Source organism: Triplophysa rosa, linkage group LG15 (genome assembly GCF_024868665.1).
Source record: "Triplophysa rosa linkage group LG15, Trosa_1v2, whole genome shotgun sequence".
Taxonomy (NCBI): Eukaryota; Metazoa; Chordata; class Actinopteri; order Cypriniformes; family Nemacheilidae; genus Triplophysa; species Triplophysa rosa.
This window is the reverse complement of record NC_079904.1, coordinates 19,040,295-19,066,149: the sequence shown is the minus strand read 5'-3', so window position 1 is coordinate 19,066,149 and position 25,855 is coordinate 19,040,295. Positions and strand designations below refer to the sequence as shown.

Below are 25,855 nucleotides of genomic sequence, written 5' to 3'. Positions count from 1 at the left end.
TAGAGAAATAACGCCAGGCGCACGCAAAAAGACGTGTGCCTAGTTCGGATCCATAACCACGCCCAAAGGAGTGATTTTTCAGAGATGAGCAGGGACGAGGTTCTTTGTCCACTCAACAGCTAATTTGCATCTTTATGAACTCCTGGCAACTTTACAAAATACCATTCCAAATTATAACATAATGAAAAGAGAATGTTCTATGGTCACACCATATATGTAAACAAGGAGGAATTGTAAAGACAAACATTTATATATCAAATATGCTAAGGTTTGAATTGCATCAAGTCGTGATTCATTCGGAGGTACGAATACAAACAAAGCCTGAATTAACTTGCCTATTTAACAATTACAGATTATTTAAAAATGGCAAGTGCGACAACATATAACTTAGATATTTGGATATATTTATAGAAAAGGACAGTTGAATCACACAAGTTCCTATTTGTCAGAGAAGTTTCTCTGGTTAGCCTCAGATGTTAAGTTTCAGATGAGACAGAGAGACTTCTCCCCTCTGCTTTGAAGCTTAGGAGTCGTAAAATATTCCACAGAGAAACAAAAGGGGGTTATCCACACTTTCGGTGGGAGCACCAACCTAAACTCAGACCCCTGGAGCTAGGTTTTGACTCATTTGATAATTTGGTCTTTTGATAATAGTATCAAGAAACCAGGAGAAAGGGGAGTGGAGGGGGTTGATGGCTCTTTTTTCAATGACTCCGACCATTTGGCTTATGCTAAATTCTCTACATATTCCCCCTTTTCGGGAGCTGAAGTTCGAGTGTAAACTTCAGCTGACGATGGACAGTTGGATCATGATGGCAGGATGACTGGCGGTTCCTATTGGTCCCCAGCATCTCGACATACAGGCAGAGAATGTTCCCCAGTGGTCGGGCATTGTCTCAACTTGGGTACCTTTTCATCTTTTCCACCCTGCTTGGACATTAAGGGAGAGCAGCCCTGCACCTGTTTGCTGGTTCTTGCAACAGGTTGGTTCGGGTGTTTCCTGTCTCCACGGAGATGCACAGCAGCAGTCCTGGATGAAACAGCAGGTGGGATGGCATGATTGGCTTCCATGCAAATGCCTGTAGTGCTGTGTCATGGGGAGTGGCATTGTCTAGCTAACCCCCCCCCACATCTCCCGTAGCTGGGCAAAGTTATGATACACAATCTTGTCACTCACATCACGTTCCTCGTGCGAATCTTGCTGGGTGCAGCATGCTCTCTGGCCTTCACATTTTCTGCAGTGATTGCTGGGCAAAAGCAGGTGTCACGCACCGGTGTTTTTCATTGAAGTACTGGTGAGTGGTGTAGAGCGTGACAAGGATGGAGGGTCTTGGAGTTGGAGTTGTGGTGGTGCCGTCTGACCTCAGGCTGTGGTAAGAGCCGTGTTCTGCTCGTGCTTGGCTACCCCCCTTTTGTTCTGGTCACACTGTCAGAGTAGACCAGTGTTAAGGCAGTGTTTGGCAAGTCCAGCTTTCAGATGGAACTCCATTCAGCAAGGGTGAATCAGGCATGTGGTGAAGCGCAGGTGCCATTTGGTGTGTGCATGGCACCATCTTGAGCGCTCATTTACATGAGTGGGCAGTTCTTTTTAACAGTTCACGAACCCTGTAGGTGGTGTTCTCTGTAGCCCAGGATGCAGCTAGCTTGGGATGTAATGTCATGTGGTTCTGTGAGTGGGGCCACGTAGTTGACATTAGTTCTGCATCATTGTCTTTTGTGAAGAGCAGCTCTAGCGCTGGCCGTTGATGGCAGGTGCAAGGCGTGGTCCATCTCCTTGGAGTGGTAACCTGCTGTCATTCTCTTCATAAAGACATTGTTCAAAATCTTTGGTAAATGTACTCACTTGTACGGTATGCACGCTGCAAAAGATGACGTATTCAGTAAAAAGGGGGTGTGGCTTCCAGAGTGGGCCATGCTCCACGTATTCCATTGAATATGTGTGGTTGAAGGCTTGGTCACACTGTGTGTTGAGCTGACCAGTGACCCCTTTTGGTGAATGCAGGTGCTACAGTCTCATTTATTTACCAGAGTGCAAAGCTCTGGGCTGTTCTAGTCTAGTAGAAAGTTCTCGCACTTGACAGGGCCCTCCCATGGGGCTGTGAGGTTTGCAAGAACCAGTAAGTAGCGGGTTCAGCATTGGTCATTCCATTTCAAGTTCAAAGCACGGGTGTCCTGGGCCATGGCCGTGGTTGACAGGCATGAGTCCAATGGAAACTGCGCGCACTTGACAGAAGAGGAAATGTCTGATGCTGGTGTTGTCGTGGAGAGCGTGCGAACAGTGCAAAGTTGATGTCTGTGATATCTGCCCCTAGTCCCTAGTTTGTCACTTGGTGATGTGCCTTTGGCATGTAAGGGCAGGAAACGTTTGGGTCGTCGGCTGGTTAGACCTTGAGACTGAGTTCTTGTGACCAGCTGAGATGTCATGCCTGACTTTTGTGACCTGGCAATGCATTTCAGACGAGCTGGCTGGCTGGAAAGCGGAAGTTCCTGTACTTGAGCCCAATTCTTTTGTAATGCTTAAAGTCTCTTAGAGGCTCCAAAACAATTCAGCAGGTCTTTTCTGGTGAAGAGAGGGCGTATGTCCATCCGTGATGTGTACATGGGGTGTACATGCTTGTGTAGCTTCTGGTCAGGTGTGTGGGAACTTCTTGTCATACTTCAGTCATACCTCAGTTGATGGCTGCGTGTGTGTGTCTCGGCTTGTTCTGAGTAGTCAGCCGTCTGCTGAGATGCGGTCTGGGTGCCATGCTCATCTTGTGTTAGGATGACCGTCTCTGTGGTCGACAAGCAGGTTGCAGAGATCTGGACGTTTTCTCAGTAGGAGGGCATTCATGAGGGTTATTCGAGTCTGATTTTGATTTTTACATCCTCCTGTTGAGGTTTCTTGTGGAATCAGCTCCTTTGATGTTCTCAGGATCTCTGCTGGCTCAGACGTATTTGCACGGTTTTGCTCTCTGGACAGGTGTCATCCATGGTGTTGAGATGAATTCCTTGATGACTGTTGGGCCGGAACAGGTCAGTGGCTCCTAGGTTGCCAGCTGGGTTTCCACGGGGCGCCGTCTTTCATGTCCGACGAAAGTGGTCAGCTCCATGTTGTCTCAGGGCATCCTGTCTGGTGCTTGGCTGTTCCCGGCAGGCTGTAACATCTGCTGAGTCTCTGCTGAAGATCTGCTGCTGTGGTGCACCCTCCAGAGTCAGTTCTTTGTGATGTGCAGAGATAGGCAAGACTTAAACAGTCTTTAAGGAGGCAGCGCTATGTTCTCTGTAGGTCTTATGGGCCGAGTTCCGCAGATATCAAGTGATCTTGGCGGAAGAAGGCCGTAGCGCTTAAGTGATGACTCACAGTGTGATGCGGATTTCTGAGGCAGGAGAGTTTTGCATTGAAGTCTTCTTCCCTTTCGGCCTGTTCCGTCCTCTCATGTAGGCTCGGATGCTGGCTGTAGCAGAGGTGTTGTAGCTGCTGTAATCCGCTTTGACAGTTTCTAACTGCTGGCATAGGATGCTGTGGTCCTCTAGGGTGAAGGTGATCCTAAGCAGGTGATCTGTCTTGTGTGGTCACACTGGGCAGTGTTCCTGCCTAAGAGTCAATGTTTTGCAGGTAGGAGTTTGTTGTGGCCTCCTGCAGTGTTCAGGGTGACAGCGTTAAGTGGTGACAGCTGTCATCTTTCTGGCCAGCTTGCTGGGGTCTGTGGGGACACGCAGGGTATGTGTCTGCAGGTTCTCTTGAATGGTTCCTGCCCCACGCCTCTGTGTTTGCTGGCTAGTAAGGTGTGAACAGTGGGCTTTCGCCCCCCCCCCCCTTTCGCAGCTTTGGGCTTTTAGCAGGGGGGCTGGACAGGAGAGATTCTGTTGCATTCTCCTGTCTGTTCACCTTGTAGTCTGCAAGCTAAGTTCAGTTCCTTTTGGTTCCATTGCTGAGTCATGGCTTGGACTTCAGCGTGGACTGCTTGCAGATGGCCTTTATAGGACTTGGCCGTGGCGTTATATTGCTGTCTGCCGAGGCCATTATGAAGAGAGCATCTGCATGTTGGAGTTTTCCTACCAGCTCATCTCTGGTGTCTGCTCCAATTGCTCTCTTTGCTCAGTCTGTGTTGCAAAGGACTCTTGTAGCTTTCATCTCCTCCTGTAGCTCCTGGTCCTCTTCATCCGCTGTCATTAGCAGGTCCAGCTGGTCTAGGTGGTTCTGCACGTGCTCCTGGCTCTAGTAGGACAATCTGGTCGTGGTCACCGATGATCCTGGCTGTGCACTTCAGATGAGTTTGTTGGATCTCTGTAGTTGTAGCTCTGGTTTAGATCGTGGTACCTTCACCAGTTTAGGTCGTCCGACCAACTGCTCTCAGCGCAGTTGCCGTGTGCATATGTTGGTCCCAGGCAGGAGTCCATCGCAGTGCTTAGCCTGGTCTCTAGCTGGTCTGGCAGGTGACAGGACTGGATGGTCTGGACATATTGAGACACAGGGGAAGAGAGAATGGCACAAAGAGCAAGATGCAAGTCCGTACAGATCTGCTGAGCTAAATATGTGGGCTATGTGTTGAATGCTTAACTGAGTTGGTCAGTTAGTGATGAAAACTAAACGCTCATTATCCTAGCCGTGAAGGCGGGGGCGGATAAGTGGTGTGGGTGAACACAAGAAAAACTATGAATAATGTTGCTGAAGAGTGTTACCTACAAGGTCATTCTGTAACTTAGGCTATTCGGTTCATCAACATAATTACCAAGAATTTTACTGATGTTCAGACAGATTCAGTCTCTGATAGGAAGAAGAAAAACAAAACACATAAGTGAAGAGAGAGAGAGATTAGGATAGAGAAGGAGGGTTTCCTTGTTCGGCGGTGAACTGTCTCCACACTAAGATCTATGACATGGCCCGTAGGTAGGGGGCGCTATGGAGTCATAGTAAAGTAAAGTCGGTTAAATCATTAAATGAATAACTGAAATACAAAAAATTGGCGATTGAGAGTTAATCCTAAACATCTTAAAGAGTGCAATCTGATTGTTTTGATCAAAGTTCAAATTCAATTAAGTTGGTTTAATTAAAATTGAAGTATCATCAAATACAATTCTAACTGCATGGGAGAAAATGTAAGAAACCCTGAGAAGTAATTCAAACAAAAAATTAAATCATCAAAACAATAATGGAATAATATTAATTATCATTATAGTTTGTATATAATAATAAATATTCCCAAATAAAGTAAACGGTGAAATAGCAGAATAATGAAATCATAAAATCAAACAAAAGGAGAGACTGACTGAGATTTCACACTAGATAGCGTTGCCCGAGCAAAGGGGAGAAGTCAGGCAGAGATGAGACAGGAGAAGTGTTAGACACTTTAAGACAAACTGACCTCTAATGTTAGTAGACGGTAATATGTTTTCTGCCGGACTTCCGGTTCCACATTCTGTGTGGAATTACACTTACATTAACGCGCATTTGCTATGGCGACGAGTGTAATTTGATCGCGGGTCTAATGGCTCGTGTCAGTTTACCTGAACATGGGTACATGGCTTTTCAACCTACACACACAATAGACACACAATACTACACTATAACTGACTAACAGGATTTCTTCACCGTCCTGAAAGTTATTTGTGTACTTGGTCGGGATTCTTTGCCGACCGTAACATAAAAACAAACCAAACAACTTGATCAAGATTTTTATCACACTCCCCTTTAAACGGTCGTCATCTACTGTTTAACTATACAATACACAGTAAAATACATAATACAGGAAACAGTATCCTTTCGCCTCGTCTACTCAAAGAGGAAACGAGAAAGCACGCATTAGGTAGCTAGTCTAATGGTTAAACTTCGGGAAGCGGTGTGTCTTAAACCCTATTCGCACAGGATTAGTATTACCTGGGGACCTCTGGTCATTTGTAATAATTGCAGAGATTGTCTGTGATCATGTAGCGCATTCGCACGGGATAAGTGAAGCCTGTGATTTTACTCAAATTTACTGACTTATTTCCTGTATGTGATGGCAAGGCTTTGCATATAGTTTGAATAGCCTATTGTTGTATGGTGTTTAATGATATATGACCTTTCAGCATTTGAGCCCACGATCGCGGTGATCTTCTGTCTGGTGCGCGATCACGGGTCTCAAATGCTGACAATGTTAAATCCCCATTCACACAGCCCGCTGATCCCGGAAAATTGCCAAAAAATTTCCAGAGTGCCTTCTGTGTGAACGCAAACGCATCCCGGATAGATCCGAAAAATGATTCTGGAAAGGGGACCTATAACATTAACGGGAACAGTCCCGGAAAGAGCCCTGTGTGAACAAAAGGCAGAAACAATGCCGTAAAAGCCATGTAGTGATGGCACACATCTATAATAAATCGTAAATAATTTGGCTATGAAAACAAATATAGTTAAGCGATTTTTTTTTCGTTTGTAAATCAAAAACTACTATTTGTCTTTAGCTTAAGCATGGATGAATGCAAGAGTCCTAATCACCAAACATAAGGTCAGATGCGAGAATAGAGTTGTCTGCTTCTAAACGCTGTTTAAACTTGAAATTACTTCTATCAAAAATATTAACACGAAAATACACAGCGCTTCAATAAACTTGATCGCTTACCAACCTTAAAAACGGCTGTGTGCACCTTCCGTGCTGCGGAGAAGCCTGTGTGTTTCTGTGCAAAATTGGAAATATTGCATAAAACATTTGCGAATAAGAACCATTTCCATCCAACTAGTCAGCCATCACTGTCCTAATAAACTGCCATTAAATATCAGTAAGAATAGTAAGAGAAGCCACTGAATATTATAATTTTCATATATAATAATACTTGCGCAAGCAGACGATTACGAAACACAATAAATGCAAGATCAGTACTCTGTTTAGTCAGGTTTCGCCGTATCATAGTGCAGTTACATGACTTTTTGGAGGAATTTATTCGGCAAATGTGTTTTCATCTCCCATTATTCGCATTAACTCTTTTTCGAAAAATGAAAAACCACCTCAAGTGAGCGTAAAAGCTTTTTTTTGCGAATTAAAGGTTTTTAATTCGAAATGTGGTGTTTCCATCACTCGTTTCTGATGCGAAACTTCAAAATGCGACTAAAACCAGAGTGATGGAAACCCGCTTGTTAACAGACGAACTCCAAACTATCACCTACCGGTGATCATATACCGACCTTAGTGTTTATTTGTGGTTTTTATAGAATTATGTGCAATATGCTTTAGGTCCTATTAGCGGGTTTTTCATTCGATCTGCGTGATCTTATTCCGAAATGGTTACAAAATCTAAATGCTCAAAAACTTTTCTCAAACTTTGTTTTAAAAAACGATAAACTTATTTTTAAACTCACATTGTTGTACATCATATTACTGAAAAAATATTATACCGTGCCTTTAGTATTGCATTAGGCTATGTTGCAAAAATACTGGCTCATTTTAACTTTGCAGGATTCCGTTATATTTTTTTATTAAGGTTGTGTAAATTTGCACTGAACAATACTGAACAATTTGCATTTATATGTTTTCATATGACATTTTATATTTATCTTATATTTATCTTAATCTCGTTGGGCTATAGCTTACCTTGCGTTCTTGTGCGTCTTCGTTGTTCTGCATTTACCAATAAAAATATAAATACAAACGTTTTTTTTTAAATTGACGTCTTTGTCATTTGCAAAAGGCAACAATACATGCTACAGAATAATAACCAAAAAAAGAGATGATTAATTAGGCCTAAATAAAATAGGCCTAATTAATAAAGGAAAGCAGTAATAATAACGAACTGCGCTATTTAGCCACCTAAAAACACAAGTATAGTTCACAGTTATCAGCCCTCATTTCACGACCAAAAAAATGCACATTACATAACTTTGCAGTATATTACGCCATGTGTCTTTACGGGATCTTCACGGAATGTGTGTGAAGGCATGCACAGATTCCAGAAAATCACTGGCAGTGTGAATGTACAAAATGTAACGATCCTGGGACAAATTACCGAACACATTTTCCGTGTATTTTCTGGGATCTCTATGTGAAAAGTGCTTTTACAAGCGTTTCCAAGATATATAAATAAACGGAAGACACCCGGTCAAAACAACAGTTTTGACAATGTGTGGAAATGAATCCGCAACCAAATTAATATCAAAACAGCCTCCATTATTAGCAAACGGTGGATAAACCTTGAAAAATGATATATGAGCACGCCAAATCACAGAGATGCCGATTCGCACTGGACTAATATTATCACAGGACCTCGGTGTTCGTCAAAATATGGTAGGTAATTTGTGGGGGAATTTTTACTTTACAAATTACAGACATGGCCGATTCGTACGGGATTAAGATCACAATCTCTGCAATTATTACAAATGACCAGAGGTCCCCGGGTAATACTAATCCCGTGTGAATGGGGCTTTAGTTGAAAACATTGGAACACGCAATGCATCAAAGTTACACAAAATTCGGCCATAAACGAACTAGGGAGGAAACTCGCTCCACTATTTCCTTCGCACTAACAAGAGGATTTCATCGCTCAGATTAGGGCGGTCAAACGATATCGGGACTCTCTATAAAAGATTTCTTCGTTTTATAGTGTCACATTAAATTGCAGTTAACTTAACCATCATTAACAGTACCTTGGGTTTTCCTAAATAGGTCACAGAGGCTGTTTTGGCGCAGTAATTTAAGGGAGCGAGTTTGAGTCTCGCTCTACCTTCTTCGCGCTAAAAGAGGATTTCTTCGCTCAATTTAGGGCGGTAAAATAATAGTATAGTGCGCTATAAAGAGATTTCTTCGTCTTTATATTGTCACTAAATCTTTGACAGAGGCTGAGGTTTTCTCTGTGAGAAGCTCAAGAGTCTGCCAAGGATAGGTGGGTGGGTCCACACCTTCATTCATACATAAAGTGCCATTAAAAAGAGTATTTGGTTTCAATAAACATCCATAGAAACACACATGAATAGTCACAGAGTTCTGCTCACAAAACAAGGTTTAAAACTGCGCCCGCATTCCCTCCAACAATTATGTTGCGGTTTTAGCTAACGTTATTATATTGATAAGCAAAGCTCATCAAATATGGTTCTCCACCAGATCTTTCAAGATCACATCCATGAAATTAGTTATTTAAAACATCAATTTCAGTCAAGGAATTAGTTTAGCTCAAAGGAAAATACGTATAATAATCGTTATTAAATATATATATTTTACGGTCTCTGATTAGTAATATAAAGCATAACATACTTGTATGCATTCGTCCAGCGAATGCCTCAATGATATTATATACTTTACATTATCTCACGGCCATAAGTAACGTGACTTTACCAAACAGGATTTAGAGCAAAGGTAGCGTAAATCGAAACGGCAAAAGGGACCAAGCTTGTGAGCGTGTATACGGAAAACCCATCACAAATGAATATACTGTATATGGTTGTTTATTAGACTCTACTCTACATGGTAAACAAAACAATGATGATCGCATAAAACAAACAGATACATGAAACACAAATGCGCTAGGAAGCGCGGAGAGAGAGAGAAAGAGAGCGAGAGAGGGCATGGCAGCGATTTCTGAACACCAATAAAAATCATCTTTAACAAAGAGGCACAGACTTAACGCAGCTATTCTATAAATAGAAACGGATACTTGCAAGCTCTGTGCTGGACCGATATCCGTATGCGCGTGTAGAGATGGAATTGTTCAAAAGGTTTCAGAAGGCAGTCCTGCAGAAAGTTGCGGGCCTCGTGATCGGCCGCTTGGCTTAACCACATGGCAGTAGAAGTCCATTGTTCCTCCTTTTACTCCAGTGGGGGGGAAAGGGCAGTCTCCGAAGAGACGCCACGAAACATGTTTTGGAGGAAGGTATAGCAGAAGAGAAGAGAGGAAGAGAAGAGCTTTTCAGAGCAGGCTCGATATTTAACCTCATAAGAGGGCATGCCCACCTGAGTTTGAATCGACCAATCAGAGTTGAGCAGGGACGAGGTTCTTTGTCCTCTCAAGAGCTAATTTGCATCTTTATGACCTCCTGGCAACTTTACAAAATACCAATCCAAATTATAATATAATGAAAAGAGAATGTTCTATGGCCACACAAAATATGTAAACAATGAGGAATTGTAAAGACAAACATGTATATATCAAATATGCTAAGGTTTGTATTGCATCAAGTCGTGATTCATTCGGAGGTATGAATACAAACAAAGCCTGAATTAACTTGCCTATTTAACAATTACAGATTATTTAAAAATGGCAAGAGCGACAACATATAACCTAGATATTTAGATATATTTATAGAAAAGGACAGTTGAATCACACAAGTTCCTATTTGTCAGAGAAGTTTCTCTGGTTAGCCTCAGATGTTAAGTTTCAGATGAGACAGAGAGACTTCTCCCCTCTGCTTTGAAGCTTAGGAGTCGTAAAATATCCCACAGAGAAACAAAAGGGGGTTATCCACACTTTCGGTGGGAGCACCAACCTAAACTCAGACCTAGGTTTTGACTCCTAGGTTTTGACTCTTTGGTCTTTTGATAATGGTATCAAGAAACCAGGAGAAAGGGGAGTGGAGGGGGTTGATGGCTCTTCTTTCAATGACTCCAACCATTTGGCTTATGCTAAATTCTCTACACATATGGCCTAGTCTGTGAGTTGGCCCATTTACCCATTGTCTCAAATCAAACGATCCAATGAAGTTCAAAAACTCTTTCAAAACTGCATCATGGCCACAGCATAAATGCACATTAAAGTCCCCAAGGGTTAAAAAGTGATCAAACTGTGTGGCCAGTCTGCCCAAGAGTTCGGAGAATTCATTAATACAATTTTTGATTACCTTTGGACGGCGATATACAAGTGCAACCTGAACAGGATTAATCAAACATATCTGAAACAACTGAAGTTCAAAACTGTTATACAGGCCAAGCGATGTTGACCGACACTGAAAGTCATCTTTAAAAATAGACATGATGCCTCCTCCTCGCCCAGTTGATAACAGCGTAATAAAATATGAATATCCCTGCGCCAAAAGTTCAGACATCGGAGAAAAGTCTCCTACCTTCAGCCACGTCTCAGACAGAAACAAGAAATCCACCTTGTTCTTCACATTAAAATCGTTCAAAATATTTTTTTTGTTTTCAACAACCTGAACATTTAATAATGGCATATGCATTTGAGATTCGCCGCTGGTCGTCAGCTGCTCACGGCGCAGGGGCCGAAGATTTTGCTGGTCAAGCCTTCTAGAGTAAATCAGAGACACACTAGTGCAGCCAGGAACGCCAAAACCTTCAGGAACAACTTGCAGGAGCCATCCCACCGATGCTTCCAGCACAGCGGAACGATGATTCGGCCCTCAATGGAGTTCAGTGTAGAGCCTGGCATAGCCAAATTGTCTTTTGTATGTTGGTGCTCTTGCCATTTTAAATCATCTGATAATGGTAGATATGCACGTTTATTCAGGCTTTGTTTGTATTCATACATCTGAATGAATCACAACTTAATGTAATTCAAACCTGCCATATTTGGTACCTAAATGTTTGTCTCTTGATTTCCTCTTTGTTGATATATGTTGTGTGTCCATAGAACACTTCATACTCTTTATATAATAATCTGGACTGGTATTTTGTAAATTTGCTAGGAGGTCATAAATATGCAAATTAGCTGGTGTGTGGGGGAACTGAACCTTCCCCTGCTCAATGTCGATTGGTCGATTCAAACTCAGAGGGCATGCCCTTTCATGAAGTTCATGCCCTTTCTTCTCTATCTGCCCTCACCGTAAACTGGTTCGGGGCGTCTCTACTAGGGATCAGAAGATTCATCTATTTGCATCGGTGCATCGGCATAAAAGGTAACGATGCGATGCATCAATTTAAAAAGTTGTGCATCGGATACAAGTTTCCATTTGCATCGCGATGCATCGTTTCTAACATATTTGCATTGGTAAAAATCGGTATGTAGGTTGATTTCTGTCACGGATCTCTCGGGTGAGACAGAGATACAAAGAACAGAGGACCCAAGTGCAGACAGGACGTAAGGGGCTAATAAGACTTTAATAATAATAATAATAATAAAACATGGACAAAACAAAAAGCCACGATGGGGTAAAATAACCAAGATATGAACAGGAACACGGACTAACTAAACTAGACAGGACTAAAAAATAACATTTACCATATAACTACAAAAGACTAGACTACACTGACAAGACATGAACTCACCGCAAGCAACACGACAGCACAATGAACCGACACAAGACAGAGAACACAGGGGCATTAAATAAAGGGACAAATCAAAGGGGAACAGGTGTGGGGTATGAACTAATAAACAACCAGTAACGAGAGATACAAAAGGGCGGGAACACAGACAAGGACCGGAGAGAGTATTGAAGGCCGACAGGGTCAAAATGACTCTCTCCACATAAAACAAGAGGTTCTATCATGGTTCTGCCACCAGGTCAAGAAAAGCAAGACAAGGTGGGGCAGAACCATGACAGATTTCACTAAACTGTTTCACAAGCGCGTTTGGTCATCACTGCTGCTATGTAAATATGACGTATCACACACTACAGACACCAAGGCATGTCCTGACAGTCACACACAGGCTGCGTCCGACAGCTAAGTGCTGCCTTCGGAGGCTGCATTCCAAGGCAGAAAGGCATTAAGGCACGTCCAAATACAGTGCCCTGCATTAGAAGTCACTAGGCACTTCTGTTTAACATTACAAAATTCCTTTCTGTATAGTATTTTGGTTATTATTCCAATAGAATTTAATGGTGTTCTATTAGATCCATCTGCCACGTAACATCACATCAATAGAATCCATCACATACCAGTAGACACTATAGTTTCCATTAAAACCAATACAATTCCTATTATAACCATTAATTCCATAAAATATTCTACTGTGTTTTGGACAATGTTCTATTGTTTTTTAAAGCAGGGGTACCATATTGAATTGCATGGCATCAAATATCTTTCCATGGCATCCTATTGTATTGAATCGCATTGTGTTGTATCAAATCGGATCACACTGCACCGTAATAGGGAAAAATCGGATCGGTAGCTGCTTCATATGTATCTTTAATGTATCATATCGTTGGCCATGCATCGAGATGTGTATCGCATCGGCCTCAGTATGGAGATGCACATCCCTAGTCTCTATGGAGCGGCAGCTCGAGTTCTTACACGTACAAAAAAGTATGAACATATTAGCCCAGTTCTGTCAACCTTGCACTGGTTACCTATAAAGCATCGCGTTAACTTTAAAATCTTGCTTATTACCTATAAAGCCTTACATGGTTTAGCTCCTCAGTACTTGAATGAACTCCTTTTGTATTACAGTCCTTCACGTGCATTACGCTCTCAGGCGTCCTGTCAGTTGGTAATACCTAGAATTTCAAAATCAAGTGCAGGTGGTAGATCCTTTTCCTATCTAGCGCCTAAACTTTGGAATAGTCTTCCCTGCACTGTCCGGGAGGCAGACACACTCTGTCAGTTTAAATCTAGACTAAAGACGCATCTTTTTAATCTTGCATACACTACTCTTCCATAATATAAATCTTCAGAGGGTTTAGGCTGCATTAGTTAGATCAACCGGAACCAAAAACACAACTGATGTACTTGTTGCATCAAAGAGTACAGAACAGTACTCTACTCTCAGCCAGTCTTGTCTCATTGTTCCAAGGTTACCACAGCGAGCAGGATGCAGTTCATGGCCTGACCTGATGGTAGAGCGGAGAATGGGAAGTGGGGACCTGACAAGAGCTGAGATGATAGAGCTGGATAAAGAAGGACGCGGTCTCTTGACATGTCTTCACCACAAAACTTCAAATGCTGTTAGATTATTAATGATAATCTTAAACTATAATTTATTTTATTATTAAGTTTATTTATTTTATTTAGCCTTGTTGTGCAAGCTCTCTGGAGCTTGTGCAGAGGCAGCAGCTTTTGCCAGAGGGGAACTGGAATCCCCTGGTTGGGCCTGGGATCTCCTGAGGTTTTTTTTCTCGATTAGAGTTTTGGGTTCCTCGCCACCGTTTGCATACTGTTTTTGCACTATCTGCCTTACCGGGGGGGCTGCTTTAGAATTTTAAAGTTTTACTTAATTAATACTGCATATAGGAATTTATAGTCTGTTATATTTGACCTGTGCTTCTCTCTCCTTTATCCTAAATGTGTGCTCTCACTGAGCGTGTGTGTGTGTGTGTTTGTGTGCGTACTTGTCTGTGTACATACGTTTGTGTGTGTTGTGTGTGTGTGCGTGCGCATCCGTGTGTGTGTGTGTGTGTGTCTCTATGTCTATGTGTGTTAGTACGTGTGCATATTGTGTGTGTGGAGTGTTTTGTATGTGGGTATGTCTGTCTTCTGTGTTTTCAACCTTTTCTTGTTTCTGCAGGTACAACTTTAATTATTTTGCTTATAGTCAATATGTCTCATGTACAGCTGCTTTGTAACAATGAAAATTGTAAAAGCGCTATATAAATAAAGTTGAGTTGAGTTGAGTATGGAGACTGCCCTTTCCCCCCAACGGGAGAAAGAAAGAACAATGGTCCTCTGCTACATCATGTACTTAGCTGCGCCATGTCGCTGGATGCGAGGCACGAAAACTTCCTTCAGCAGGACAAACTTTCTGAACATCCTCGGAACTTTCTTCCCACGTCGATCTGGATGGTTGATTTGCACTCTGAGAAAATGCAAGGTATTCTGGTCTGATTTCATTTTAGTCGCATTTAAGTCAAGCCCGTTTTCAAGCTTTGAAACGTGATTGTTTTAACCAATGTTCAGAAGTGTTTAATGACATAACCAAACCGTTAATCCAGGATTTCGACCAGAGATTATGCCACCCTGGCCCTGAGCGGGTTTATGCGGAGATTAGGTGATCGTACTGGATATTGAGATGGCGTGAAGCTATTCGTAAGCACCAATGTGCATGTCTGGAGTGCCAAAAAATGAGCGCCAGACCTACTGTACCAAAGATGGCTGACTTGCCTCCTGCTCCACTTCGCTTGTTCAAACCAGCATTCCATTCCACAGGGATGGACTGTGTTGGGCCTTTCCAGGTGAAAATTGGTCGATGTACAGAAAAAAGATGGGGCATAATATTCAAATGTATTACAACACGAGCGGTGCATTTGGATGTACTTACCGCCATGGACTCTGATGCCTTCCTGGTGTCTGTATGGAGGTTTACGCTACGACGTGGCATACCAGTTGAGCTTTATTCTGATCAGGGAATAAACTTCAGAGGGGGAGAGAAAGAGTTAAAAGAGGCTTTCTCTGTGATAAGTGTTAATCCGCAGGAGTTGCTAGCAAAGAACCAGATGGGCTTTCATTTCAATCCTCCAACAGCACCACACTTTGGGGGAATGTGGGAGCGGGAGATTCGCTCTGTAAAGGCTGCACTCCGCACCACAATTGGGGCACAAAGTGTTCCTGAGGAGGTGCTCAGGACAGTACTTATTGAAGTGGAATCTATCTGTGGAATCTCTGGAGATCTGAACTCCAAGCCTTTGGGTTATGTGTCAGCTAACATCTCAGATGCTGACCCTGTGACACCAAACCACCTCTTAATGGGGCAGACCAATAGTTCATTGCCTCAGGTCCGAACGCCTATGTCACATGCGATGGAGGCAAAGCCAGATCCTGGTAGACCACTTTTGGGCCAAGTTCATACGTTTCTCCTTACCCACTTTGTGTTCCACAAAAATGGAAAAAGACCACTACATACCTTATTGAAGGGTCTGTGGTGATAATGGAGCACCAAAAGGGTTTGATCATGTGACCAAGAAATGTGCGTCATCAGTGGTGCCGATCTCCTGAGACTGTGCAAAAGGTCATGGAGCACATTGGTGGGAATTATCAACAAAAGTGTGCATCCATTTGAGTAAAGCATTTTGCAGCAGAAGTCAACAGAAGCGCGTAAGTGTAATTGATTAATATTGTCTTATTGAGTTTAAACGCAGTGTCGTTGCTTTGTTTACAGCTGCCGTGTCACGTGTTGAAGTCGCGTTTGTTCTCGTGCTGGTTTCGCTTGTTATTGTTAGATTTTGAAGGCATGTCCAACGCGAGGTAGGGTATTTAAACTGTGCTCTCGGCCCAGTCAGTGGGAGAAGCATTTTGCAGCAGAAGTCAATAGAAGCGTGTCAGTATAATTGATTAATATTGTCTTATTGAGTTTAAACACAGTGTCGTTGCTTTGTTTACTGCCGCCGTGTCACGTGTTGAAGTCGCGTTTGTTCTCGTGCTGGTTTCGCTTGTTATTGTGAGATTTTGAAGGCGTGTCCTGCTGAATTCAATTGAGTGATTCAGACGGGTATTTAAGTGTGATTAACCAACGCGGCAGCTGTCGCGTGCAGCCCTCAACGCGTGAAGACTGAACAGTGTAAAGACCATCGACTCTACCTGTGCGACTCCACTGAGCAAGGACACCGACAAGGCCCTTGAGTATCGCACTTCAGTATTAACTTTTTGCTTTTGAATATGTGTTTTCAAATCCCTATTGTTACTACAACTCGTAAATCACCGGTATCACGTAGAAGGCCACGCAATGCTAATAATCTGCGCACTCTTTCAACGTCCACAACTACCTCAATTACATTTTCCATTGGTTTATGGAACTGTCAATCTGCTGTAAACAAAGCAGATTTCATCACAGCAATTGCTAAACACTCTGGTCTTTCTCTTTTAGCACTTACTGAAACCTGGATCAAGCCAGAGGACACTGCTACACTGGCTGCCCTCTCCAATAACTACACTTTCTCCCACAGCCCACGCATATCAGGGAGGGGTGGAGGAACCAGACTACTTATCCCCAATGACTGGAAATTCAAACAGCTGGCACCCTCGTGTGACAACATTTCCTTTGAGTCACATGCTGTTACTGTAATCCACCCTGTTAAAACTCATGTTGTAGTTATCTACTGTCCCCCAGGTCAGCTTGGACATTTCTCGGAGGAGTTGGATACGCTACTGTCATCCTTCCCCGAGGATGGTACTCCTCTGGTGGTATTTGGAGACTTCAACATCCACCTTGAAAAACCACAGGCTGCCAACTTCAACAACCTGACTGCGTTGTTTGACCTCAAGCGAGTTCCCACTTCAGCAACCCATAAGTCTGGTAATCAACTAGATCTTATCTACACACGACACTGCTCCCCTCATCACTCCCAGGTCACCCCGCTGCACACATCGGATCACTTCCTCATCACTCTTGATCTCGACCTAAATTCTCCAGACACTACACATGCTTCCCCACTGGTCACATTCTGGTGCAGCCTACGATCACTCTCTCCATCCCGCTTATCCTCTGCTATGCTCCCTCCCTCTGAACAATCTCTTGGATACTAACAGTGCCACCGACACTCTTTGTTCTACACTAACCAAGACAACCTATGCCCTCTAACATCTAGGCCATCTTGTGCATCCCCTTCTGCCCCCTGGTTATCTGATGTTCTCCATGAGCATCACGCCATGCTCAGGTCTGCTGAGAGAAAGTGGTGCAAATCTAAAGAACCTGCTGACCTCAGTCTCTATCACTCTCTTCATTCTCTGCTGATGTCTCCTCTACAAAAACCCAGCAATACCATGCTAAAATTAAAGACTCGCCTGACTCTCGTACTCTCTATAAAACCTTCTCTGCTCTTCTTTGCCCGCCTGCTCTCTCACCTCCACCCAACTTAACAGCTGATGATTTTGCGTCTGCTGACCACCATCAGCAGTCAGTTCTCTGTGCTGCCGCCTCCTGTTCACGCCCAAACCTCCGACACATGCTCGTTCCCCACTTTTTCTCTCCTATCTCAAGATGATGTCTCCAAGGTCATGTCTTCTAACCACCCAACTACCTGCCCGCTAGATCCCATCCCCACTCATCTCCTCCAGGCCATCTCTCCATCGGTTGTTCCTGCTCTGACCCACATTATCAACTCGTCTCTCACCACTGGTACATTTCCCACAGTCTTCAAAGAGGCCTGTATTACCCCGCTACTGAAGAAACCCACTCTTAATCCTGCACTGTTAGAGAACTACAGACCGGTATCACTCCTCCCCTTCATTGCTAAAACTCTTGAACGTGTGGTTTATAACCAGCTCTCATCCTTTCTCACCCAGAACAACCTCCTGGACAGCAACCAGTCTGGTTTCAAGAGCGGTCATTCCACTGAGACTGTGCTGATCTCTGTCATTGAAGCCCTGAGACTGGCCAGAGCCGCCTCTAACTCATCTGTACTTATCCTACTGGATCTGTCTGCTGCCTTTGACACTGTTAACCACCACGTACTCCTATCGACCCTCAAGGCTATGGGTGTCTCTGGAGTGGTGCTACAATGGTTCAGGTCTTACCTCACAGGTAGGTCATTTAGAGTATCCTGGAGAGGAGAGGTCTCTGAGTCCCAACACCTCGACACAGGGGTGGCCTCAGGGCTCAGTGCTTGGTCCGTTGCTATTTTCTATATACATGACTGTAGCGAGGAAGGCGGGAAGAGAGTGATAATGAGTATCAGCTGTACGCGCACCGGTCCCGCATGCCTCACGAAGGAGATCGGGAGCATAAGAGGACGAGCGACAGGACTGCCGACGAGAGAGGACCGGGCCCGGATCATGTAATGTTTGCTTTATGTTTGTGTGGCCGGCAGTCGACCGTGAGGTGGCTGTCGGCCATTTTACTTCCGTGTTATTGTTTATTTATTTTATTAAAGTTTGTTAAATGTTCGCCGGTTCCCGCCTCCTTCCTTCCTTGCCTAGAGAACTCATTATAATGACTTCCCTAGGCTCTGTCATTCGGAAACATGGCTTTTCCTGTCACTGCTATCCGGATGATACACAACTCCACCTGTCATTTCAGTCTGACGATCCGACTGTCTCTGCACGCATTTCAGCATGCCTAGCCGACATCTTGCTCTGGATGAACGACCATCACCTGCAGCTGAACCTTTCTAAAACAGAACTGCTTGTAATCCCGGCTCACAAAGATTCATCACAACTTCTCCATTCAACTGGGCTTATCAACAATCACATCTTCCAGAATGGCCAGAAACCTGGGAGTGGTGATCGACAATCAGATTAACTTCACTGATCAGGTTGCCAGCACCACCCAGTCCTGTAGATTCATCCTCTACAATATTAGGAAAGTTAGAACTTTCCTATCCGAGCATGCTACGCAAGTCCTAGTCCAGGCTCTTGTTCTGACCAGACTGGACTACTGCAATGCGCTACTGGCTGGACTTCCAGCTTGCACAACCAAACCTCTACAGATGATCCAGAATGCAGCGGCAAGAGTGGTCTTCAATGAACCGAAGAGAGCGCACATCACTCCTCTCTTCACTAAGTTACATTGGCTCCCTATAGTCGCTCGAATCAAATTCAAGACTCTGCTCCTGGCCTACAAGACCACCACTGATTTGGCACCCCCTTACCTTCACTCGCTAATGCAGATTTATATACCCGCCAGATCCCTATGCTCTGCAAACGAACGACATCTTGTGGTGCCATCCGAAAAAGGTAAAAAATCTCTCTCATGTACCTTCTCGGGATCGGTTCCAAATTTATGGAATGATCTGCCCACTGCTACAACATCAGCAGATTCTGTAGCCATCTTTAAGAACCGTCTGAAAACACATCTCTTCCGTCAACACCTGACTGATCAGTTCTGACTTCTATCTCTTTTCTACTCTTTCAAAAAAAAAAAAACTTAGCTCTGTATACTGTGGTGGGCTATATGAGACCAGTTTTCTTTTATTGCACTTATGCTTTTTGTTGTCGTTATGTTGTTCCAATTGCTTCCATTGTTTCCCTCATCTGTAAGTCGCTTTGGATAAAAGCGTCTGCTAAATGACTAAATGTAAATGTAAATCTGAGTTGCAACTACTGTGTTCCAAGTTGTGTCCACAACTTGTGTCTGGAGGCCTGAAGGACCAAAGGCGCTTAGGAGTTCTCACCTTGGGGCGTCGGTCAGAACGCAGACAGGAAGCAGTTACAAAGAACTAACTAATCAGCTTAACCTTTTGTGGGAAGATGGAGACAAAGTTGATCACAGCATAAATAAATCTAGTAGCAGAATTATTACAAGGTATTTTCAGTGCATTTAATCCACATATCCTTTGCTGAAACCTCGTCGTCATCACGGCTGTCACAAAACTGTGCCCTGCTATTCCGTCCGCTCACCACCAGAGGTCACCATTTGCCCACAATGACTCACTTCACAGACTACCACACCACAACCCAGACTTCATTTCCCAAAACCCATTGCACTGAATACACCAACAGCTACTACTCATTACACGTACACTATATAACCTCACACTTCCAGTTCCTCGGAGCCGAGTTTTGTATGTATTTATCACGGTAGTCGTTTATAGCATCTTTACGAAGCCAAGCTCTAGTTACCTAGTCTAGTCATTGTCATAGTCTTGCCTTGGATTTCTGGTCTGGACTTCTCTTCTTACCTGCTCCCTGTTTGCCCTGGACTATTGCCTGTTTTATTGGATTACCCTTTCGTCTTGCCGTTCTGGATTATGTTCGCCATTAACTGATTTCGCCTGCTCTTGGATACTCTCTTGCCTTACCTATATCGACATGTGTACAGCTCTCTGACCTTCACATGTATATTCACTTTGTTTCTGAATAAAGCCCTGCATAATATGGATCCGAACTGTGAACGGCCCCTTATGCATCACACAAAAGTGAAAGTTTTCAGTTACCACTGGCATTAGAAATGCTATTAAACAATATTTATGTTGTAAACTGAAGCATCCAATAACAAAATAATTCTCAAGCTAAAGCAAGCATTTGGCTGGTCATGCAATCTCAACATGTCCCCATAAGATGACTGACTCTAAGGAAAATGAAACATTTTTAATAGGCTATATTACTATGACTAAACTCTCCATTTCATGTGAGTGTACATAATTTTAGGCATAATTTTCTAAAAGTATTACTCTTCTCTTTATTGAGAAAAACATTTTAATTTTGTGAAAATTAGTGCACCTTTAAAGGAGTAGTTCACTTTTGAAACTTGAAAATTCTGTTATCATTTACTCACCCTCTTTTCATTTCAAACCTGTATGACTTTCTTCTGCAGAACACAAAATAATATATTTTGAAGAATCTTGTTAACAGGCCCCCACTACTTGCATTGGTTATAATAGAAGTGAATGGGGGGCTGTTACCAACATTTTTCAAAATATATTATTTTGTGTTCTGCAGAAGAAAGTCATACAGGTTTGAAATGACAAGAGGGCATGTAAATAATGACAAAATTTTCATTTTGAAGGTGAACTATTCCTTTAAAGGTTAAGTAGCAAAACAAAAAAATAGCTCAGAGCAATAATCATACCAGTTAGGTTGTGCAGCCATTCGTTCCATGTATTCCTTGGCTATGTCCAGTGCACCAGAACGGTGTGGATACAGTAGGCAAAACATTGAAAGCAGGCCTAAATTGTTCCCATACACTTCGTTCCAGCGAGCACTGAACTCTTCAGGGTGCCAGGGAGGCAGATATTCCTCTGGTCGCTCCAGGATGGCCTCTCCGGCCTCCCGAATTTGTTGGGCCAAAGCCTTGTGTGTTCCCATTGCTGCTCTCTGCAGAACTTCAACCTCTGTTTGGCCAAAGTACAACATGGGATGAGTTCCTTCATAGTTCCCTCCCAGGAATGCAATGCCTCCACTGGAGTCAATGTTAGCCAGCGCTGGGATAAGCAGCACCCATAGTGTACTTATGAAGAACACTGTTGGTGCCCCACGCATGTAAGTTCTCATTCTGACATCAGAGAACACATCACCTTGTTATGCCTTAGTTATAGAGAGAGAGAGAGAGAGAGAGAGAGAAGGGGGGGGGGGTAAGAGTTACACAAAAGCTCCGAATGCCTGAAATAATGAAAACCAGCTGTAAGGTTATTCTCCCTGCAAAATATCGTAACGGTCAAATCACTGGCAGCAGAGGCTGCCAAACTAAAACCATAAAATTATGATGAAACTCCATAAATCAAATAATGGGGAAAAACATTACATTTACGTAGTTTTTCTTTGTTTTACAGGGAAACACAGTTATTTCACAGACTTTTCCTTAATTATTACGATCAAACGCCTTCAATAGTGACTGCACATACGGTTTTACAGAAAAAATACTGTTATTTTATGCTTTTTTTTCTGAATTATAATGATAAACCTCCTTAAACTATGTGAAAGTACTAATGTTCTGCAGAAAAACACTGTTATTTTACAGTTTCTTTCCTAAATTTTTTCAGTCAAATACTTTTAATACAGTAAACGCACTCAAAGTTCTGTAACTTTAAAGATATTGGCCAGGATTAAAAGGTCAGATACTGTCAATAAAATGAAAAACACATGTTTAGCATTGTAGAATAACATTTTATTTCGGTAAACATATTAATCATATGAACACAATCGCTATAATTTGTAAAAGTACACTCGAAATACACAATGATTAACTTCTTTACAGTACAGAATTACAGTATAGTATACGCTTTAAACAAACGGTTGAATATAATAAAGTAAACAATAAGTACATCCCCATACAATGCATTCATCAAATTCTTATAAAACAAACTTTTAATCCTGGAGAAATACAAAACAGTTTCAAGTGGTGTTGAAAACATTTACACAGGGTCACAAATAGATATTGGAGGAAGTTTTGATAGTATATTTGGACAAACATCAAACTGTCAGAATAAGTAAATCATACCATAAGTAAAAACATACCACAAAAAAAGTCAATGAGTCTGTGGCAAATATGCAATGTAGTAACGTTAGATAAAGGACTAAATCTGCCATCATTATACATTATGGCAATGTGAATACAGAGTATACTGTTAGAAAACAAGTTACAAGTTGCAATGCTAACTTAAATGTAAGTCTTATAACTTCCATCATTAAATCAGCAAAACAAGTCACCAGTTTAAAGGAATGGACAATTTTTCTTTCACAAATGATGTAAATGTTTAACTGTACGCGATTGTTATTGTAAGAGTTAGAAAATAAAAAGTCCCTTATTTTGTTATGTTTTAAGTGCCTGTGGTTTATGGGACTTTTAGGTTTAAAGGAGAGGTTTCTTGCTACTTTTACACAAATGTAATATAAATCTTAGGGGCCCACAGAATGTGTCTGTGAAGTTTCACCTCAAAATACACCGCAGATCTTTTATTATACCATGCCCTAATTGCCCAGTTTTGCATGTGAAGAGAAACGCGCTGTTTTGGTGTGTATCTCTTTAAGTGCAAATGAGCTGCTAGTCTCCGCCCCCTTTTCACAGAAAACTCAGCCAGGGCTTAGAGCCTGTGCTTCCATCGACAAAAGAAGGGTCACAGAAAGCGAATGAGAAACGCTGTTTCCGTCTTTAAACACCAAACACATTGTTTTCTAAAAGCGAACAGACTCCTAACAAAGGCGTCATGTTTTCTACATGCGAAATTACACATGACAAACCAGTCGCGTGTTTACAGACCATACACACTGCTTTCTATAAGTGAAAGTACCCATGACAGACCCATCGCGTGTTTACAGACCATACACACTGCTTTCTATAAGTGAAAGTACCCATGACAGACCCATCGCGTGTTTACAGACCATACACACTGCTTTCTATAAGTGAAAGCACCCATGACATACCCATCGCGTGTTTACAGACCATACACACTTCTTTCTATAAGTGAAGATACTCAAGACAAACGCATTGCGTTTACTCTAAGTGAAAGTCACGTTACACAGGACAATCCCGTTGCGTGTTTACAAGCCGTACACATTGCTTTCTATGAGTAAATGGACAAACGTTTCACAATGACGTTTTACCTACTTTTAAGTTGCCACAGGTCCCTGAGGTCTTACTTAAAAAATAACGGTACTTACAATGTCTTTATTTGCAGCTTTGCCTCGTTCAGTCTGGTGGATTTCCATTGAAAACAAAATAAATCCATTGCTCTCCTGTCAGGCTGGGAACAGTGTTATGTGCTGCTCTGTGCAGCCAACAACAGAACACTTAGCATGCTTTGCTTACTTTTGCCATGGTGTCAGAACTAATTCACATATGTCGCTTGCGAAAACAAAAATGGCGGCAGCGCCATGGGTGGACACGTTCAGAAAAGGGGCGGTAATGTTATAATAAGAACGACTACCTACGTCAGAAAGCGAGCGAAATCTGAACAGCTTGTTTTCTCATAGGCTTGCAGAGATAGGTTCACTTAAACAAAGTTACTGGATTGTCATTTTTCACGTTTTCTGAGTTGGTAGACGCACCAGACACCCGATTAAACACTTAAACATTGAAAAAGTCTGATTTTCATGAAATGTCCCCTTTAAGGAGAGAAAAGGAGAGGGGGAATCAGCGGAATAAAGCTGGTGAAAGAGCTCGTCTGTGTCCGAGTGTTTTATATATTCCGTATTATTAAAGTTATAGCCCCGAAAACACCCACGAAGAATGTATATTAAGCATATACATAGTATTGCACAACTGTTAATAACAACATAATACAAATACTCAGGTCTAATGTTTAAACACTTACTACTGATGGAGTTTGGGTGCCTGTGTAGCGTTTCTTCCCTTCATCTAAAAAGTGAGAGCAAATGTTTTATCATTAACAGTTATTGTTGAAATTAGTGTTGAAAATGGAATGCAAAAGAAAGCCGGAAAGAAATCTAACGTTACACATACTTACCGGGTGTGTGTACTGCCCAGGCAAATCGTATCATATATTTCTGTGTACTTAAAGAAAAGCACGTGTGAGAAGAGGAAGTTTACTTAAGCTCAATATTATGTAGAATGTTATAGCATTGAAGTTATTGCTAATATTGCTAATCGCGATTAGCATCACACTAGACGAAAATACAAAAACAAGTTTTTACCTTCTGCTGGTCGCTGGTAAAGCTGTTAATGCGTGTGATTATTCTCCAGCAGCCTGCATCTTCCACACGACTTCGTGTCTCCAGCGCTGTTTACATATAACTGGACCATCAATAATACTGAAACCAACTGACAGACATAACTCGCGCGTATGTTCAAAATGAACCAGTGAAGGGCGCGAACAGTTCTAATTGGCTAGTTTCCTGAATGACAGTAAGTTTAACCAATCGTGCTCAAAGCAGCAAGGGGAGTCAACCAATGACATCTGTTTACCAATAGCAAGTGTAGTAACAACAGCTATAGTTAAGATAAGTTGTTTTTAAAAGACAATAAACGTGTTTACTAGTTTTATTTGAATGTTGCTATATATTTAATTGGTCAGATGTTTTCATTGCAGTATATGAAAAAATTAACTAATGTATGGTACAAGTTTAATGAATACATATATGCAGTGCTCGAATTGAATCAAGTCTTGTCCCCACCATAAGACTTTTTTGTGGGGGTGGGGGTTAGTCTCGCAATATACAATTTATACAAAATACACAATATATTTGATCATAATAAGCACAACTATTTACTTTTCAATGCTCAACGCTAAGGATTTTTTCTACTGGCCCAGTCGGGCAAGTGATTCCAATTTTTACTGGCCCTGCCAACATTTTCACTGGCCCCACCACAAAAAAGTGTTAAATAATATCTAGTTATTTGTTTGTTGTTTTTTTACCTATGTAATCTTAATAAATAAGCGTATGATACCATAAAAACTACTCAAAACTACTCAAAAACTACTCAACCACTAACTATTCAACTATTGCTGAAAACAACTAATCAGTAATTAATCAAATAAGATCAAGTAATCAAAGTATGTGCAATAGCACAGATAAATGTAATAAAGCAAACATACAAATAATCAGTGCATTTCAGGTGTTTTAGATGGTCTAATAATTATCAGGTACAGAAATTAAATAATGTAAATACTTTATAGTCTTCACTGTATTAAATATAATATTGATTTAACCTTACTAAAGTTATAATTTAATCAGCGAAGAGCAGTGCATGCTTT

At 42.1% G+C, this 25,855-nt stretch overlaps 1 protein-coding gene across 4 annotated transcripts in view; it reads right to left on the bottom strand.

Annotated features, from left to right (window-relative positions):
* The window catches only part of dse (dermatan sulfate epimerase), a 59,001-nt gene extending 33,390 nt beyond the window's left edge, over positions 1-25,611 (bottom strand). The window contains exons 1-4 of one of the 4 annotated variants that reach the window (XM_057353056.1): positions 24,795-25,611; positions 24,608-24,654; positions 24,455-24,498; positions 21,274-21,728 (exon numbers count right to left, since the gene is read on the bottom strand). In XM_057353056.1, coding sequence (XP_057209039.1) covers positions 21,274-21,695 — 422 coding nt within the window. In that variant the 5' untranslated portion in view covers positions 21,696-21,728; positions 24,455-24,498; positions 24,608-24,654; positions 24,795-25,611. Of the gene's footprint in view, positions 1-9,607; positions 9,954-21,273; positions 21,729-24,454; positions 24,499-24,607 lie in introns of those variants that run through there. The other 3 variants (XM_057353055.1, XM_057353058.1, XM_057353059.1) reach the window with 3 other exon arrangements.
* Between the last annotated feature and the right edge of the window lie 244 nt (positions 25,612-25,855).